Raw genomic sequence first — 20939 nt, forward strand, 5'->3', positions numbered from 1 at the left:
AATTTGGCAAACACGGTTTCTCTTTCACAAAACCATGTTGAATTTCTCGATTTATTTAATGATGGATTCCAGCATATTCCCAATAATAAATGTTTGGCTAAGTGGTTGTTTTGTCCCCCTCCTTTCTTGAATAACAGCATTACATTTCCGAGTTTCCAGAATACTGGAAATTTTGAAAGATTACAACAAATCCATCCACCTTCTGTGCAGCCATTTCCTTTAGAATCCTGAGATGCAGTCCATCAGATCTAGGAGACTTGTCATCACATAGTCCCATTAGTTTTCCAAGACATTTTTCTCCAGTGATTGTGGTTATTTTAAGTTGCTCTCTCTTTAACCCCTTGATTTTCTACTATTTTGGGGGCGCTTTTAGTGACGTCAACTGTCAAGACACTTGTTCTTAAAAGTGTTTATCTTTCTTTGGCTGTCTTCCATCTCCTGAAACAATATTTTCACAATTCATGGGTGTTGGTGGCCAGGTCAACATTTATTGGCTGTCTATATTTGACCTTGGGAAGGCAGTTGTGAGCTGCCTTCATGAACTGCTGCAGGTCCTTGTGGTGACGGAATACCCACAGTGCTCTTAGCAAAGCAGGGGTCTGGGGGCCCTAGTTGGGCTGGTAGAAATGGTACAGGGGCTGGAGGCGATGCAGTCGCGCAAGGCCCCGGATCCGGACGGGTACCCAATTAAGTTTTATGAAGGTTTCTCGGGGGGGGGGGGGGCGGGGTTCTGGGGCCCTTGTTGGTACGAATGTTTAACGAGGCAGGGGAACAGGAGGTGCTCTTCCCCCTCCCCCCGCCCTCGACGATGTTGCAGGCCTCAATCTCTCTCATTCTGAAGTAGAATAAGGATGTGGGTCATACAGGCTGATCTCCCTGTTAAATGTTAATGCCAAGATCTTGGCCTTGAGAACTGAGGATTGTGTGCCAGGGGTGATAGGGGAGGACCAGATGGGGTTCGTTAAGGGGTGGCACCTGGCAGCAAATACCCGGAGGTTGCTAAACGTGATAATGATGCCCCCCTGAAGGACGAAAGGTGGTTGCCATGGACGTGGAGAATGCCTTTGATCGGGTGGAGTGGGACTATTTGTTGGAGTTCCTGGGGCACTTTGGGTTTAGTTAGGGCTTAATGCACTGAGTCCGGCTGCTACATCAGGCACCGGTGACGGGTGTGCGGACGAACCGAGTGAGTTTGGGTTATTTTAGGTTGCAGCAGGGGACGAGACCGGGATGTCCACTCTCCCCATTGCTTTTTGCCTTGCCTATAGAGCGATGGCGGTGAAAGCGTCAAGGGACTGGCAGGGGGTGGGGTGGGGTGGAGCACAGGGTCTTGATGTACGCAGATGACCTGTTATTGTACATTTCAAACCCACTGAGGCGGGATTATGGGGATCCTGGAGGAATTCAGCCGGTTTTCGGGGTACAAATTGAATCTGGGTAAGAGCGAGGTATTTCTGATCCAGGCAAGCGGGCAGAAGAGATAGGGAAGATGCCATTTAAGGTGGTGGGGGGGGGGGGGGGGGAAGCATTCAGTATTTGGGCATTCAGATGACGTGGGGGTGGAAGCAGCTGAATCTGGCTCGGTTGGTGGAGCAGATGAGGGGGGAATTTTAGAAAGTGGGATGCACTCCCGTTGTCATTGGCAGGGAGGCTTCAGACGGTGAAGATAATGGTACTCCCGAGGTTCTTGTTTGCTTTCCAGAGCCTTCCAATCTTTATCCCAAGGCATTTTTCAAGAAAGTGAATGCGGTGATCTCAGGATTTGTGTGGACAGGTAAAACCCTACGTGTGAATAAAGTACTGTTGGGGTGGGGGGGGGGGGTGGTGTTGGGGTGGGGGGGGGGGTGTTGGGGGCGGGGGGGGTTGGGGAGGGGGGGTTGGGGGGGGGGGGCGGGGAGGGAGCTAGCTTTTCCGAACTTTATAAATGATTACTGGGCCGCGAACATGGCAATGGTTAGGAAGTGAGGGAGGGGTCGGTATGGAGGCGGCCTCATGTAGGGACACAGGTTTAGGGGCACTGTTAACGGCGCCTTTGCCATTCTCGACAACCAGGTACTCCACAAGCCCTGTAGTGGCTGCCCTGAGGGTGTGGGGACAGTGGTGGCAGCATATGGGGCTGGAGGGGGCGTCGGTGTGGGCACCGATCTGTGGCAATCCGGGGCAGTTGGATGGGAGGTCCGAGGGTGGCTGCGGATGGGGATCGAGCAGCTTGGGGACTTTCCGTGTTTGGAGGGGGAGTTTGAGCTGCCTGGTGGGAATGGGTTCCGCTACCTGCAGGTGAGGGACTTTGTGTGGAGGCAGGTACGGGAGCACAGTGGGGGCAGCACGGTAGTACATGATTAGCACAGTTGCCTCACAGCTTCAGGGTCCCAGGTTTGATTCCCAGCTTGGGTCACTGTCTGTGCGGAGTCTGCACATTCTCCCCGTGTCTGCAAGGGTTTCCTCCGGCTGCTCCGGGAGTTTCCTCCCTGTGGAAGCCAGGTATTTCGAATACAACTAGTATAGGTAAAAGATAGCTGTTTAAGCATAAATATTAAGCCCGTTTTAAATACTCATTTAAAAATGAGAATTTCAGCACCCATAACCTCAGGTCTTCAATAGATACATAAAACAGCATAAAATTCCATCATAGATTAAAACAGCACAGTTGCAAGACAATTTGACACTGCTTGTGCTATTGTCAAGGACAAGGGCTGAATTCCATGGCAATGAGGTGGCAGGAGTCCAGTGCAGTTTGTAGAGCATTGAATCAAATATATATTTGATTCAGCTTTCTCGATATGAAGTCTCCATTGTTACATTAGCCAAGCTAGCTTAAAACCAGTTTTTGTTGGCAAAGATTAGCAGAATATCACATTCCATAACATGCAGACATGAAACAATTAACAGCTAATGTTGCACATTGAAGATGGACGGCTTGCCATCAAATCAAATGTGTTTGAGTCTAACCCAAACCAATCAGGATTATATTGGGGTGTGATTAGATGACTTAAGACAGATATGAAAGTGTATAACTGAAAAGTTTTCCCCCCCGCCATTTTAGTCTTTAATTTTGGGGTGTTCTGTCTTTGATTCTTTAAGTCTGTTAATTCTGTCTGTCTGTTAGTCGGGGGTCTATCTTTAATTCTCTTAGTCTGTCTTTTAGTCTGTCTTTGATTCTCTGAGTCTGTCCTTAATTGTCTGTCTTTAATTCTCTTAGTCTGTCCTTTGGGGGTTCTGTCTTTGATTCTCTGAGTCTGTCAGTCTGTTTTAGTCAGTCTGTCTTTGTAGTGATGTAGTGTATTTTTGACTTTGAGTTTGAGTTTAGCTGAAGATTAGCTCTCTCTCTTTTCATGTTTCATTTCCAGACTTTGACCTTTTAAAAGTTACTTTCGAGCTGTCTGCCTAAGCAAAAAGATAACGTCTTTGATTCTCTGAAGGCTTCAAATTGTCTACGAATTGCCTTTTAAATGACTTTCAAATTGTAATCTACAGAAGACAAATAAAATAATTCCTTTTGGCACCTGAGAAGTTTGAACTGCAAATTTCTGCTGAGTCCCAGTAATCGCAAAGTGCTACTGGTAACCGAATAGTAGAAATAATATAAATTTCTTCAACTTTACACAGTCGAATAATACTAGGAATCCAACAACTTGGCATAGTCCAAAAAATATTACAGATCTTTCAACTTGTCGTAGTGCGCCAGGACTTTGATTCATCAACTAAGCTTCCCCCAACTTGGCGTAGTTCGGCAGGTTAAGATCCATCAAATTAAAGATTCCAACACTCCCACAGTCCAAAGATGATCAGGTTAGGTGGATTGGCCATGCTATATTGCCCTTAGTGTCAAAAATGTTAGGTGAGGTTACTGGGATAGGGTACTCTTGCCAGGGGCTGGTGCAGATTTGATTGGCCAAATGGCCTCCCTCTGCACTGTAAATTCAATGATTCTAGATACCAACTTTCCCAGACCTACTGCCCCAGGGGCTACAGGATAAGGTGGTGTCGAAAGCGTGAGTGGGGGAGGGGAAGGTATCGGAGATCTATGAGGAACTGATGGAACGGAAGGAAGCACCGATAGGGAAGTGGGAGGAAGGGCTGGGTGGGGAGATGTAGGCTGGGTTAGAGGAGAATTCCCTGACGCGAGTCAATGCATACTCGTCGTGTGCCAGGCTTGGCCTGATACAATTTAATGTTGTCCACAGGGCGCACATGACTGTGGCCCGGATGAGCAGTTCTTTGATGGGGTGGAGGATAGTGTGCGGGCGGCCAGCGTACCATGTCCATATGTTTTGGGCATGTTGAAGCTTATGGTACTCTGGCAGGGGTTTCCTGATGTCATGTCAGAGGTACTGAAGGTAAGGGTGATTCCGAGTCCAGAGGTAGCGATTTTTGCTGTGTCACAAGGCCCGGGAGTCCAGGGGGCGAGAGAGGCTGATGTCTTGGCCTTTGCCTCCCAGGTGGTGTGGAGATAGATTTTACTGACATGGAGGGACTCAGAGCCCCCGAAGACGGGGGTGTGGGTCAGTGACATTGGTTTCTCCGGCTCGAGAAGATTAAGTTCGCCCTGAGGGGATCGATGTTCGGGTTTGCCTGGAGGTGGCAGCTGTTTATCGACTTCGGGAAAAATTAAGCTGTCAGCTGTGTGTGTGGTGGGGGGGATTAGAAAGGGGAGGCATGGATGGTTGGGTGTGTGTTGTTTATTTTCTTACTTTGTTATCCTGTTAAAATTATAATACGCCTTAGTAAAAATATTTTTTAAAAAAGGAAAACACCTCCAGGATTTTGATGCAGCCACAGTGAAGGAATAGCGATCAGTATGGTGAGTCGTTTGGAAGTGAACTTCAAGTTGGTGGTGTTCCCACGCATCTCCTGCCTAGGTCCTTCAAGGTGGTAGAGCTCATGGGTTTGAAAGGTGCTGTTGAGTCTGCGTGAATTGTTGCAGTGCAGCTTGTAGATGGTACACACGGCTGCCACTGTGCATTGGTGGTGGAGGGAGTGCTTTTCTGGAAAGGCTGCCAATCAAGCGGCTTTTTTTTTCCTGGATGGTCTTGCGCTTCTTTATTGTTGCTGGAACTACACTCATCCAGGCAAGTGGGCAGCATTCCATCACACTCCTCATTTGTGCCTTGTAGATGTGGACAGGCTTTGGGGAGACTGGAGGTGAGTTACTTGCCACAGAATGTCACCCCTGACCTGCAATTACTAGTGCAATTCAGTTTCTGATTAATGTAACCCACAGGATGTTGATAGTGCCGAATTTGGTGATTGTAATACCATTGAATGGGGTGGTTTGCACTGTGTTGGTGAACTCTGTGTTAAATATCACCTTGTGTGGCTGAGGGGTCTTAATCTGCATGATGGTCTCTGCTGCATTTTGCTGTAGAGAAGGAACTGTGAACCGAGGTGCAGGATCCACTGGCCTGTTTTCTCTGGGCCTCTTTCTCAGCCAGCTGAGCTTTCCATTTCTTCTCACCTCTTCCAAGGCCCTTCCGAGCAGTCAGTTTCCAGAGGTCACAGCCAATGCCGACTTTCTGCCAGCTTTCTGAGTTTCAATGCTCGCCACCTTCACGTCCTGATTGACGTGGAGGCCTGGGATGCCCGGAGGATTATTACCAGTGGATGGTTCACCAGGTATCTAGGTTTACATTTATCAACCGTCCAATGGGGCAGCACGGTAGCATGGTGGATAGCATAATTGCTTAACAGCTCCAGGGTCCCAGGTTCGATTCCGGCTTGGGTCACTGTCTGTGCGGAGTCTGCACATCCTCCCCGTCTGTGCGTGGGTTTCCTCCGGGTGCTCCGGTTTCCTCCCACAGTCCAAAGATGTGCAGGTTAGGTGGATTGGCCATGATAAATTGCCCTTAGTGTCCAAAATTGCCCTTAGTGTTGGGTGGGGTTACTCTCATCATGGGGATAGGGTGGCGGTGTTGACCTTGGGTAGGGTGCTCTTTCCAAGCGCCGGTGCAGACTCGTTGGGCCGAATGGCCTCCTTCTGTACTGTAAATTCTATGATAATCTATGAATGCATGTGACTGGGCCAGCACAGACATCATGAAGTGTCAAACACGTGGATGACGATGGAATTAGCATGCACCAGGGCCCCTGATTTGGTGACTGTGAAATGCTGAGGACACATCCTGAGACAGTTCAGCCTTTTCTCCTGACCAGTGAATGTTGTCCAAGTCTCACCACTATAGAGGAGTGTGCTGAGGGCGGAGGCTTGGCAGACTCAGTTTGCTTCTTTGTCAGGCTTTCTCATATGCTCTTAAAAGTTTATCTATTTAGATTTTTGTGTGTATATATATATCTAGAATTAATAAATAATAAACACTTTAATGATAGTGTTAGATTTGTCAATGACTCCGCTGTCCCTTAGCAGCTGCAGTCTCCATTGCCAGCTCTGTACTGACTCAGCTGCTCGCACATGGACCTGCTCGAGTGCACGTGACCCCTGCCCTCCGCAATGGGATCCCGTGTGTTGCATTTCAGCTCATGTGGCACACGCTGTGTCCTGTGAGTCCCAGTTATATTATCATTTTATTTGATTCCATCTCTCTGCCCATCTTTCTATCCCTACTTTATCTTGAGCTCACGGTTTGGAAAAAAAATACTTTCCATCCGGGGTGATTCAGACTCTTGATGGGCGCTTTCCTCAGGAGTCCAATGCGCAGCTGCAATGCCGATTCTTCCACTGAGCATGCCCGGCACACGTCTCTGATCTGCATATTTAAAGGGACATTGTCCTTCTGGGCTGCTCGAATACAAAGTGGCAGTGGCATTTTGATAGAGCCCGATTTTAATGCAGAGAGGAGGCAGAGCGAGCTTAATCAGAACTATTATATTGGAAAAAAGATTCACCATTCTGAATCTCTTTCCTCTCCAATATTATATAAATTCTAGACACATGGTATTCACCATAAACAGTTTAGTAAGAAGTCTCAATCAGGTTAAAGTCCAACAGGTTTAGTTGAAATCACAAGCTTTCAGAGCGCTGCTCCATCATCAGGTGAAAGAGCAGCACTCCGAAACTTGTGATTTCAAATAAACTTGTTGAACTTTGACCTGGTGTTGAGAGACTTCCTACTGTACCCAACCAGGCCACCACCGGCATCTCCACATTGGCTTGTGCCAGGGATTTTGTGCAGCTAAAACATAGCGAAATAGGAGCATGATGAGGTAATTTGGTCTGCAATTCATTGATAATAATCTTTATTATTGCCACAATTGGCTTATATTAACACTGCAATGAAGTTTCTGTGAAAATCCCCTAGTCGCCACACTCCGGCACCTGTTCAGGTACACTGAGGGAGAATTCAGAATGGCCTATTCACCTTACAAGCACGTCTTTCGGTACTTGTGGGAGGAAACTGGAGCACACGGAGGAAACCCACAGACACGGGGAGAACGTGCAGACTCTGCACAGACAGTGACCCAAGCCCTGAATTTAACCCAGGTCCCTGGCGCTGTGAAGCAAAAGTGCTAACCACTGTGCCACCGTGCCACCCATCCAACTCAATAGCCTGATCCCACCTTCCGCCCATATCCTTTAATCCCCTTCGCCCATAATGTCTTCCCTCATTTAAATCTATCAACATAACCCTCAATTTCCTTATCTTATATTTGTCTCGCTTTGTCTTAAATTTATCTATACACTAAACATTTTTATTCACTTTGACCACTTGCTGTTGTGAGAAACACCGCTCACTTGATAATAATTTACACTTAGCCAAATTCTGAATAAGTATTTTATTCAGTCGATCTTGCAAGAACGGGTGCCGCCCGTCAACATTAGCAGGCACACTGAGCAGACACAGCATTAGTCCATATCTACAATCTCTAAACACACCCCACCCTCTGCCTTGCTGGTAGTTTCCTTATCAGTTATTCCTTATTTGGAACTTGTTATGATTTAGAATGAGGAACCTATCCCCACCTGCATCTTGTTATTGCAAGTTCTGTTGGGCAGCACGGTAGCATGGTGGTTAGCACAATTGCTTCACAGCTCCAGGGTCCCAGGTTCGATTCCCGGCTTGGGTCACTGTCTGTGTGGAGTCTGCACGTTCTCCCCGTGTGTGCGTGGGTTTCCTCCGGGTGCTCCGGTTTCCTCCCACAGTCCAAAGATGTGCAGGTTAGGTGGATTGGCCATGCTAAATTGCCTTTAGTGTCCAAAATTGCCCTTAGTGTTGGGTGGGGTTACTGGGTTATGGGGATAGAATGGAGATGTGGGCTTAGGTAGGGTGCTCTTTCAAAGAGCTGGTGCAGACTTGATGGGCCGAATGGCCTCCTTCTGCACTGTAAATTCTATCTATGTTCATCCCAAAGGTCAGTCACGTACACAGTTACAAAACTCTGGCACTGCAGTTTACACAAAACTCCACTTGACATCCTATTTCCCATCAAGCACTATTATTTGTGAGCCAGAGTTATTCATGTGAAAACAACATAAAATGCTCATTTCTCATAATTCACCCTTTTTTTTCTTTTTACTCTTGTTGCTTTTTCACACTCTGATGCCCCTTCTAGCCTTCCCTAAAATTGTCCAACATCCCCTCAACCTCTCTTTCTATGGGGTCGTCCTCCCCTTCAGTCTTCTCTCTTTCTAGTCGGCAAATTGTTTCCTGGCCTCCTTTACCCAGGTGTAATGGCATCTGCTTGGTCAAGGCTGTTTCGATTAGCCTCTTACGCACGGGATGATGCAACAGCCTATTGCCGCCAATGCTCCTATTACTACGATGATGGAGGTGAGGATGGATACAATTAACCCTTTCCATTTCCCAAACATTCATCAAATGAGGTGGGTATGCTTCGTTTAGATCATTTCCCTTTAACACTCCCCTTCTCCTTTTGTCTTTCATAGGCGATACTGAACGGTATGGCTAGCATGTCCCTTTCCACTGGGGGGGTAGAGTGGGTCTTAGGATTTTTCCTCCGCAATACCACCATATATCTACACGTGGTATTTTTAGTGATGAGTAATTGCCCTGGGTGGTCACGTTCTTAGTCTCAAGACACATCTTGAGTTCTCCCATGTCTTTACTTAGTCCCGTACCAGAACGACTTATACACAATTTATGATGCGTCACGGTAACCAAGAAGGAGGGAGGGTTTGCTGATTGTTTCTGCTTAACAGGAGGAAACATCAGAGATAGGGCAGTGCAGGTCTTGTTGCCCCAAGCGTTCTCATCTTGGTACAAGACCATCATGCATTCCATGCTCCCTCTATTTTCTTTCCACCCCATTGGAAAGGGCTCCAGATGGGCCTGTGGTCTACCTGATGCGCAAGCATAACAATTATCTTTCTCCAGCGACTGGGCCGAATACCGCACCCACTCAATCCACGCATTCTGTCCCTCATAGCCGGTTTCTATCTCAAAGGCTTACTCTAAATCTTTTACTTCAATTATTTTGACTCCCGATCCTTCCTCCTTCTGTTCGTTCCTAGTTCCATTAGTGGGAGCTGCCCCCTGGTCTATTGAGATATGGAAGCAGCATTCAGTCTCGCTATTTCTCATTTTTACCCCGAATATCTCATTTCTTAGTGAACAATACTTGTTGCCTGTCTCGGCCCAGGCCGTGTGTTTTACGGTGATGTATACGGGGTTACAAGTTCCAGCCTTGCATGTTGAGGGGGAATTTCCACTAATCTGGTGAATGAATATGACCGGTGGTGCCCCTCTGCGATTGAGTGAATGGCACAACCTTTCCTGCCAACTCCCCCTTCGGTAATCAACCCCCCCCCACCCGGTAATCAAGAGCCTCCACCCTAAATTCCTTTCCATTCCCCGCTGACTCACAGTCAATGAGGGTGCATAGATCAGTCCGTATTACCTGAGGGTACCGACTTTCTGGGATTGTCAATGTAACCAGATGACCGTTTCCTTCCTCCCACATTATTATTATTATTATACATTGTATAGTCCATTTTTGCTGTAGTTTCGTCATATTATTGAATAGTTCAGGATTCAGTGTCTTTTCTGTAACAAACTGTCTCTCTCTCTCTCTCTCACTCTCTGTCTCTGTCTCTCTCTCTTTCTGTCTCTCTCACTCTGTATCCTACATCCTGATACCCTCTTCTTGGTTCTCCTATACCCGCTTGTCCCTGTTTGCTCACTACCTCATTTACAGTTGCAACCATCATTTTCGTTTTCTGTTTTTCGTTCACATCCTCCCGTCTTACAAATACCTTCTGTGCTTCTCTTAGTAATTCATCTAGAGATTTCTCATTCCAATCCTCTATTTTCTGTAACTTTATATGTATGTCAGGCCAGGATTTGGTCACAAAGTGGACCTTCAGTAGTCCCTGGCCTACTGGGTTGGATGTTAGTTAATTGGGATTTTGAGAGTTGTACAAAAAAAAAATAAGGACAGGAAAACAATGATAAAATTTTGTTGTTTCATATGGATAAAAGAAGCAATCCGTAAACCCTCAGTCTTTTGGCTGAAATACGGTTCAGACGAAGACTGGGTGTGCCAAATTTTGAATATATATGTCAATGATAAAAGACCCTGTTCCGATAAAGAAGTAAGTTACGCGAGTTGTTGGCTTCCCAGCAGGAACGCCACCAGAATATATCCATTAATCCCACAGGGCAAAAACGTTCCCACCGCCCCTCTTAAACAATGGGATGTCCTAGATAATTTGCCACCCCCTTATAAGAACAAGTCAAACGATGATGACTCGTCAAATGACCAACAAGTGGATAAAGACAATTTAGAGAGTCCCTGAAGGAGAAGGAGAGAACAAAAGGCAATTAAGACCCAGGATAGGGCAGGGAGAGGAAGGAGAAATAACAAAAATGAACCCCCTTCGGGAAGTCCCTATTGGGGAGAGGGATGTACGATTTGTAAATTCTCCTTTAAATTCAGGAGAAGTCAGAGCATTCAAAGAAGAGATGAAGAGTTAATGGAAGACCCCTTAGGACTGGCAGAACAATTCGATCAGTTCTTAGGTCCTAATATATACACATGGACCGAATTAATGTCCATTATGAGTATCCTATTCACGGGGGAAGAAAGGGGTATGATTAGAAGAGCAGGCATGCGACTGTGGGAGAATGACCACCCACCAGGGGCAAACGAACGAACAGCAGAAGAAAAATACCCCAATCAAGATCCACACTGGGACCATCAGTCACGGGGCCATAGAGATCAAATGAAAGATCTGAGAAATATTATCATTGAAGGCATAATTAGACAGGAAGGGATGGAAACCCCCTCAGGGTTCTTAGAGCGACTTCGGGAATCAGTAAGGAAGTATTCTGGACTAGACCCTAACGATCCCGGACGAGCCCCCAATTGTGAGAAACACCGCTCACTTGATAATAATTTACACTTAGCCAAATTCTGAAGAAGTATTTTATTCAGTCGATCTTGCAAGAACAGGTGCCGCATTTCAACATTAGCAGGCACACCGAGCAGACACAGCATTAGTCCATATATACAATCTCTAAACACACCCCGCCCTCTGCCTTGCTGGCAGTTTCCTTATCAGTTATTCCTTATTTGGAACTTGTTATGTTTTAGAATGAGGAACCTATCCCCACCTGCATCTTGTTATTGCCAGTTCTGTTCATCCCGAAGGTCAGTCACGTACACAGTTACAAATCTCTGGCACTGCAGTTTACACACAACTCCACTTGACATCCTATTTCCCATCAAGCACTATTATTTGTGAGCCAGAGTTATTCATGTGAAAACAACATAAAATGCTCATTTCTCATACTGTGATAGTGAATTCCACTTCCTCAAAATTCTTTGGCCAGAAGATGAGCTTCCAACTACATATCTGCATGAAGACCGCCTATTCCTACTTCAGCATCGCCTGACTTTACCCCTACCTCAGCTCATCTGTTTCTGAAACTTACATCCATGCAACTGATTATTCTAACACAGTCCTGGTTGGCCTCCCATATTCTATCCCCCGTAAACTAGAGATCATCAAAAACTCTGCTGCCCTTGTCCTCACTCACACCAAGTCCCATTCACCGCTCACAACAATGCTCGCTGATCCACATCAGCTCCTGATTGAGCACCACCTCAATTTTAAAATGCTGATCCCTGTCTTCCATGATCTCGCCTCTCTCGAGAATCTGGAGAGTCTCCTCTAACCCAGACCCCTCCAGGACCTCTGAGCCCAACAACTGTCCCACATCTTCACTGAAGCCTGGAATGGGGAGAAGGGGGCAAAAATGAAGGGAAGCAATATAGACTAGCTGCAACCTACAATCCACTTACATTACCAGGATACTGAGACGGGATTAGAAACACTCACCAACCCAGTAATATATCACAAGAGGAAAAGATTTTAGTCTCCCTTTCTGACCACCATAAAAGAAGATTTGTCGCATCCTGCCCTGTGGTGAATGATGGATTAAAGCATCAGCATTAAATGTCAATCTCGGTTCGTTATAAATTATGTATTGTGACCTGGTTAGAATTGCAGCCGAAGGATCCCAATATAAAAATAGCGATTAATCATTTCAACAACTCCAGTGCATTGGTTCTCTGCCATAGTGTGATCCTTAATATGATTAACTGCAGCAACAACCCAAGAAACTACCTCTCATAGTCAACTGAGCCAACTTGTGTCACCAGGTTGGATGACTTCTTTTTAAACCCGCACAGCATTGAAGAAGCCTCTCACCAGCCAGAATGCACCAATCGTGCAATAAACCCATTGAAATTTTATATCTGGACAATTTACAGGTGCGCAAACTGATTTGTTTATTTAGTTACAAAAAGAACATGGGAAATTGAGTAAATCCGTTCACGCAGATGAAGTATCTGATTGGTCTCTCTCCAGTGTGACTGTGCTGGAGTGTCCGTAACATGATGTCCAAATGAATCCCTTTCCACATACAGCTGGTGAACAGTCTTTCTGTATTGTGATTGTATCCATGAGTTCACTGCTCAGACAGGCAACCAAATACCATCCCACAGCCAACAGGAACTACAGCATGTTTTATATACAGCCTGGACCGCAGTAAAAGCTCAAGAGTCCTTTACAGGTGTGTTAACAAGCCCTGCATTAACACGGGGTTGATTTTCCCCATACCTCTGCTTGTGTATCCAATCTGATCCCCAGAAAACTGCCATAATTACCATCCAAATTGGTATATTTTTCCAAAGTAAATGGTCCATTCCATGGTGTAAGACCACTGTGGTTGTAAAGCAGCAGATCCTCTGGCTCAGTATGAGCCGAGCCTTGGTAGATGGACTAGGAATGTAATATAAACTCCAAGGTACAATTGGTAGTTAAATGTTCTGAGGGCTGAATGGACACTCTGAGCTCTCACTACATATTGTTCAGAAAGAATGGGATCATACCTATCCAACCTTTTATCAATGTAATCCTTTCTTGTATATATATTTCACGTTGACTGATTAATATGTATTAATAGAAGAATTTTTCCATCTGGTTAAGCGTCTTTAATCCACTTTATGCAGGCGCGCTCACAGCAGTTTGGTCCAATCAGTAAATTTAAATTATCTAGAAGCCCTCTGTTCTACAATTCCTTTTTTTAAATGAATTGTGCAAATATCAGGGCCCCAGACAAGATCTCTGCAGAATTCTTCTCTTTTCTATTAACAAACCACTTTGAACCTGCAACTTCCAGTTCGTCACTTTGACACTATAGTAGTGCTCTGTCAGCCATTGGCATGTATGGGCGGTAGCCACCGATGTGCGAGGTAAGTTTTTACACAGAGGTTGGTAAATATATGGAATGTGCTGCCTGGGGAGGTGGTGGGAGCAGGTACGATAGCGGCATTTAATGGGCACCTAGACAAATATATAAATAGGTGTGGGAGTGGAAAGATACGGACTCCGTGAATGCAGACGGTTTAGTTTAGACAGGTACCATGGTCACTGCAGGCTTGGAGGGCCAAAGGGCCTGTTCTTGTGCTGTATTGTTCTTTGAGAGTTAAGCGAACCTTCCTAACTAAACCAAAATGTTTTTACCAGGGCCGGTGTGACACCCTGTACCTTGAGGTACTCACTGGTGGTGGAAGGTATTAACCGTACCGGTGAACACCACCAGTCCCCTCACCACAGCCAGTCAGGAACGGCCAAGACCATGAAGAGCCAGCAGCAACCTATGTGCTAAAACCCAAAAATGCTGGAAAACCTCAGGTCTGGCAGCATCTGTGGAGAGAAACAGAGTTAACGTTTCGAGTCAGCATGGGCAGCACGATAGCACAAGTGGTTGGCACTGTGGCTTCACAGCGCCAGGGTCCCAGGTTCAATTCCCCGCTGGGCCACTGTCTGTGCAGAGTCTGCACATTCTCCCTGTGGGTTTCTCCGGGTGTTCCGGTGTCCAAAGACGTGCAGGTTAGGTGGATTGGCTATGATAAATTGCCCTGTGACTAAAAAGGTTAGGCGGGGTTATTGGGTTCCGGGGATAGGGTGGGTGAGGGCTTAAGTGGGTCAGTGCAGACTCGGTGGGCCGAATGGCCTCCTTCTGCACTGTTTGTTCTATGAGTCCAATATGTCTCTTCTTAGAGTCAGCTAAGCCTCTGCTTGATGAGTGCCAGCATACTTGGGAGATTTGTTTTTGAGAGTACTGCTACATACATAGCTCAGTGTGCTTGTTTGTGATGCAGAACAAGGCCAGCAGCGCAGTTTCAATTCCCGTACCAGTTGAGAATTCTGAATTTTCCGTGTACCCGAACAGGCGCTGGAATGTGGCGACTGGGGGCTTTTCATAGTAACTTCATTGCACTATACAGCAATAGTTACCACCTGCATCTCTTGTGAAATTGCTTCTGTCTCAGAATAGAGCCAATTGGCTGCTCAGGCACAATTTCTCCAAACACCTGCTGTGTATCTTGGACCAACTTACCGCATAGAATGAACTCTGTCCCTGACATGCTGGTTTTTGTTTTGATCGTTTATTATTTGAACTGTCTCCAAGATCCCCCTCAATGCCATTTCTCACATGAGCTCACCTTGTAAATGTGGTATTCTCCCTCATCTTCTGTTTTGAACTTTTATGATCTTTGCTTTAACCACTGATTAACTTCTGAAATTCTATGCCTGATCATTGTCCACTTCTCTTTAGTAAATATGTTTATAATGTTGCTAGGCTAATCCACATATCAAAAAATCAGTTCCTTCACTTAAGCCAATCTGTCCTCCGAACCAATTCTCATTTAAAAAGTTTGCTCTCTTTTAACCCTACACCCATTAAAAGACATTGTTATTAGATTCCTTAATTTTCATTTTATCACTTCTTGACAACACCCTGTGCCAAAATTACAGTTTTCCTGATGCTTATAGTAAGGGAGAACAAATTACAGGCATGGGAGAGACAATTTGAGTATTTCTAGTTAAGTTTTTATGTGAGCAACCATCATTACATCGCCCACTGTAGAGAAGTTCTGTGATGAAGACATTCAATATTTCTGTCTTCACTTTCAGTCTGGACAGATTGTAGAGTTTACTATTTTTGCAGGGACACTCCTTCCATATCTGCAGGAAAGGCCAAGGTCAGGAACATGGAGGGGCGAGAACACATCACTGCTTCACTCTGAAACTATCAGAAGTGGAGTTGTCAAACTGTACAGTACAGGGCAGGTTATCACGAGAGTGGATGAGACTGAGGAGCTTTGCTGGGCAAAGCTATTGAGGCATCTCCTCTGTCACATTTGTATATTGTGTTGATTCTTGTGTCACTCATGTCCTGTGGAAAATGTCCCACCTTCCAACAAAGTTTTGAAATAAGGTGAACGATCACAGAAAATGTGTTTAAAAAGGAACACTGCTCCAAAAATCAATCAGAATATTAAACACCAGCCAGTTATAAGGTTATTAACATTAATATTGTTCGATTAAGAATCCTGGATGTGATTAACAGTAGAATCACTTATGAACTCGCTTATGTGTGACTAGGTTGAAGGAGCGAGTAAATCTCTTCCCGCACACAGAGCAGCTGAATGGTCTCTCTCCAGTGTGAACACGTTGGTGTGCCAGGAGAGCAGATGAGCACCTGAAACTCTTTCCACAGTCAGTGCAGCTGAATGGTTTCTCCTCAGTGTGAATTTGCTGGTGTGACTCAAGGGCAGATGCTACAGTGAATCCCTTCCCACACACTGAACAAGTGAATGGTCTCTCCCCAGTGTGAATTCGCTGGTGTGCAATGAGGGTGGATGACTGCCCGAAACTCTTTCCACAGGAATTACAGCTAAATGGCCTCTCACCAGTGTGAACCCGCTGATGCCTCAGCAGACTGGATGACTGAGTAAATCCCTGCCCACACACAGAGCAGGTGAATGGCTTCTGCCCTGTGTGGACTCGCTGGTGTTCAACGAGGGCGGATGAATGCCGGAACCTCTTTCCACAGGAAGTGCAGCTGAATGGCTTTGCTTCAGAGTGAATTCGCTGGTGTGACCTAAGGCCAGATGAATGAGTGAATCCCTTCCCACACACAGAACAAGTGAATGGCTTCTCACCAGTGTGAAGTCGCTGGTGTATATTGAGGTCAGATGATGCCCTGAATCGCTTTCCGCAGTGAGTGCAGCTGAATGGCCTCTCCTCAGTGTGAATTCGCTGGTGTAACATGAGGCAGGATGTCTGAGTAAATCCCTTCCCACATATAGGGCAGGTGAATGGTCTCTCCTCAGTGTGAATTCGCTGGTGTGGTATGAGTTTGGTTGACTGAGTAAATCCCTTCCCACACACAGAGCAGCTGAATGGTTTCTCCCCCGTGTGAACACGTCGATGAATTTCCAGGAGGGATGGATAACTGAATCTTTTACCACAGTCCTCACATTTCCACGGTTTCTCCATGGTGCTGGTGTCGTTGTTGCTCTCCAGGATGAAGATCAGTTAAAGCTTTGGCCAGACAGAAGTTTGATGAGTGATTTGCATCTGTATGTCTTCCCCTTCTAATATACTGCAAAAAAGAGTTGAAAAACAATTAACTGTAAGCTCAGGATAAAAATGAGAAAAGACAATTCTAGTTCCTGCAGAATATTTTTTCTCTCTTGCTCCCCCAAAGCTGTCCCACACACTCCCTCCCCTCTAGGCTGATAAGCAATCCCATCTCACTATTTCTTTCCTCCTCTCAGTTTTCTCCTTCTTCTCTGCCTGGGTTCAGTTATATCATAGAATTTACAGTGCAGGATTTACAGTCTGCATCGGCCCTTGGAAAGAGTACCCCATCAAATCCCACACCCCCATCCTATCCCCATAATCCCACCCAACCCAACCTTTTTGGATACTTAAGGGCAATTTAGCATGGCCAAGCCACCTGACCTTCACATTTTTAGACTGGGAGGAAATAGGAGCACCCGGAGGAAACCCACGCAGACATGGGGAGAACGTGCAGATTCTGCACAGACAGTGACCCAAGCTGGAAATCAAACCTGGGACCCTGAAGCTGTGAAGCAATTGTGCTAACCACTGTGTTACCGTGTCCCGCCCGCCCAATGTTCTGCAGCTCCTCCCTTATTTGGGGGAGGGGGGGGGCTGAATTTCCCCTCCCCCTCCCCCCTCCCCTCCCCCCCCCTCCCTCCCTCCCTCCCCTCCCCCCCCCCCTCCCTCCCTCCCCTCCCCCCTCCCCCCCCCCCCCTCCCCCCTCCCCCTCCTCCCCCCCTCCCCTCCCCCCCCTCCCCTCCCCCCCTCCCCCCTCCCCTCCCCCCTCCCCTCCCCCCTCCCCTCCCCCCCTCCCCTCCCCTCCTCCCCTCCCCCCTCCCCCCCCCTCCCCTCCCCTCCCCCCTCCCCTCCCCCCTCCCCTCCCCTCCCCCCTCCCCCCTCCCCTCCCCTCCCCCCTCCCCCCTCCCCTCCCCTCCCCCCTCCTCCCCTCCCCTCCCCCCTCCCCCCTCCCCCCCCCTCCCCCCTCCCCCCTCCCAGAGATCAGAGTCCTCATTGATTTGACCCCAAAATGTAACCTCTGATTTATTGTGCCCCCATCCCCCATCTTCTGATGTGAACTGTCTGTCCTCCACTCGCCAAACCAGGATGGCGGCCGTAAACCTGGGCATGCTCTCGGAAGGGAGAGGCCCCGCAGCTGGGAGTTGACAATAATTCTGAAGGCTTTGCGGATCCAGAAAATGTTTCCAAATCCTCCCACCCACCGCCGAACGGCGCCTCCGCTTCTCCGGGACAAACGAACGTCTCTATCTGTCTCCAGAGTCATCAATGTCATTGCGCAGGCGCTTAACTCCGACACTGCGCCTGCGGACTGATGTCCAACTCCAGCAGCGCATGCGCTCGGTCACAATGCCCGCAGTGATTGACGGCAGCTCCGGACCAATAGAAAGAGGGGGCGGGAACACAGGCCGCGCAGAAGAGTCAGGTCCTCCAACCAATCGGAGTGAATGCTAACCACTGTGTTACCGTGTCCCGCCCGCCCAATGTTAAGGCCTCCTGGATTAATACACTGATCCAAATCTTCTCACCTAACATCAATCCATATTGCGGGGCTCATCCCGGATCTCTCTCATTGACTGAAACTCTGCATCATTTTGAAAGCAGACTTAATTCAAACTGGAGCAGAAAACTGAACCTTTCTGTTTGTGGCCCGATGGGTGTGGCCCACATATACAAAAATAGAACATTACAGCGCAGTACAGGCCCTTCAGCCCTCGTTGTTGCGCCGACCTGTGAAACCACTCTAAAGCCCATCTACACTATTCCCTTATCGTCCATATGTCTATCCAATGACCATTTGAATGCCCTTAGTGTTGGCGAGTCCACTACTGTTGCAGGCAGGGCATTCCACGCACTTACTACTCTCTGAGTAAAGAACCTACCTCTGACATTTGTCCTATATCTACCCTCAATTTAAACATTTTTTAGATACATGTGGCAACATGTTCAAACAATACACAAATATACGTGCAGTAAGAAGTCTTACAACACCAGGTTAAAGTCCAACAGATTTGTTTCAAATCACTAGCTTTCGGAGCACAGCTCCTTCCTCAGGTAAATGAAGAGGTAGGTTCCAGAAAGGTTCAGCTTTGACAAAGAGTCATCGGACTCGAAACGTTAGCTCTTTTCTCTCCCTACAGATGCTGCCAGACCAGCATTTTCTCTTTCGTTTCAGATTCCAGCATACGCAGTAATTTGCTTTTATCCAGAAACATACATATAGACAAAGTCAATGCTGCGAGACGATACTTTGAATGCGAGTCTTTGAAGGTAATTACGTCTTTACAGGTCCGCACGGAGCAACTGGAGAGAGGAATAATCACAGGTTAAAGAGGTGTGAATTGTCTCAAACCAATTAATGAACCAATAGTAGGGTGTGAGAGAAGGTTAATGCTATCATCATTCAGAACAACAATTATTATAAAGAAACAATTGATCTCAAAGATAATCTATGTAGTTTGTGTGACTGGGATGTGTTGAATCAGATTGATAGGGGGTTAAATGTTTTCTGCATCAGAAGTCGTAAAAATCTGGAACTCAGATGTAAATATGGATTGATGTTAGGTGAGAAGATTTGGATCAGTGTATTAATCCAGGAGGCCTTAAAATCAGATTGACAGTATTTCAGAACTGACCTGTGCTAGATGCAATCCCATTACTTTCTGTTTGTAAAACAGATGGAACTCTCGATGGAGACTAGTTGTCTCAGAGATGATATGCACCTTGAATTTGTGAACAACCTTAGGATAGTCGTGAGAGGAAAGGAAGGGATCAGGAAAGCAGCAGATATTTCATATTATTACAAAAGAAATGGGGCCTGGCTGTACCAATATCAGGTTTTACACATCGCTCACTCACACTTCCAGGTACACAAAATGACTCTGTCTGATCAGGTGGACAACATTCTGCCTCATACCAACCAATGACTAATACTGGGGGTAAGGGCCACAATGTTACAGAAATTCCATTCAGCTTTACTCTGCAGGGACTGTGAGCAGTTCTGACCATCCATTTCCACCCATTTCACGAAAACTGAAATTCAGATTAAACAACATCTGGGACAGAAGCAACAACAAAGTGTTAACACTGTGCAGTCTACTGAAACCCCACATAATCAGTCCCTGTGGGGTAGAGTGTAAAATGCTGTTAACATCCTGCGATAAGTATAGCTTCTACTTTCCTCATGCTCTTAGAGATAATACGTAGGGGACATAGGGAAGTTGTTTCCATTAGCAGGGGAGACTAGGACCCGGGGGCACAGCCTTAGAATAAAAGGGAGTCACTTTAGAACAGAGATGAGGAGCAATTTCTTCAGCCAGAGAGTGGTTGGTCTGTGGAATTCATTGCCACAGAGGGCGTGGAGGCCGGGACGTTGAGTGTCTTTCAGACAGAAGTTGCTAAATTCTTGATTTCTCGAGGAATTAAGGGCTATGGAGAGAGAGCGGGTAAATGGAGTTGAAATCAGCCATGATTGAATGGTGGAGTTGACTAGATGGGCTGAATGGCCTTACTTCTGCTCCTATGTCTTATCGTCTTATGGTAATACAATTTCCCTTTATATTGATGGTCTGATTGAAGGTTAGGCCACATAGCAGCATCGATGGAAAATGGCTACAAAACAGATATCAGTGTTAGATTTACAGGGAGTTTGTAGCCACCTTTCCATCCATTCTGCTGCTCGGCTGTTCACTCCACACAGCTGATCTTGGTCTCTTTGTAGATAATAATCGCTTATTGTCACAAGTAGGTTTCAGTGAAGTTACTGTGAAAAGTCCCTAGACGCCACATTGCGGCACCTTTTCGGGGAGGCTGGTATGGGAATTAAACCCGCGCTGCTAGAGCATAGAACATAGAACATTACAGCGCAGTACAGGCCCTTCGGCCCTCGATGTTGCACCGACCTGTCAAACCACTCTAAAGCCCATCTGCACTATTCCCTTATCGTCCATATGTCTATCCAATGACCATTTGAATGCCCTTAGTGTTGGCGAGTCCACTACTGTTGCAGGCAGGGCATTCCACGCCCTTACTACTCTCTGAGTAAAGAACCTACCTCTGACATAAGAACATAAGAACTAGGAGCAGG

At 46.6% G+C, this 20939-nt stretch overlaps 1 protein-coding gene across 1 annotated transcript; it reads right to left on the reverse strand.

The window, feature by feature from the left end:
- Positions 1 to 11323: 11323 nt before the first annotated feature.
- On the reverse strand, positions 11324 to 18164 carry LOC140410265 (uncharacterized). The gene is made up of 2 exons (XM_072498231.1): positions 18058 to 18164; positions 11324 to 16874 (listed from the first exon to the last, which is right to left on the reverse strand). The coding sequence occupies exon 2, from the start codon at positions 16766 to 16768 to the stop codon at positions 15842 to 15844; it is 927 nt and encodes a 308-aa protein (XP_072354332.1). The 5' UTR covers positions 16769 to 16874; positions 18058 to 18164; the 3' UTR covers positions 11324 to 15841.
- Positions 18165 to 20939: the final 2775 nt, after the last annotated feature.

The sequence above is a fragment of the Scyliorhinus torazame genome, chromosome 4, assembly GCF_047496885.1.
Source record: "Scyliorhinus torazame isolate Kashiwa2021f chromosome 4, sScyTor2.1, whole genome shotgun sequence".
Lineage (NCBI taxonomy): Eukaryota > Metazoa > Chordata > Chondrichthyes > Carcharhiniformes > Scyliorhinidae > Scyliorhinus > Scyliorhinus torazame.

What these genes read in the sequence shown, in the direction of transcription:
- LOC140410265 (XM_072498231.1), bottom strand. Translation starts at nt 16,768, where the DNA reads ATGGAGAAACCGTGGAAATGTGAGGACTGTGGTAAAAGATTCAGTTAT.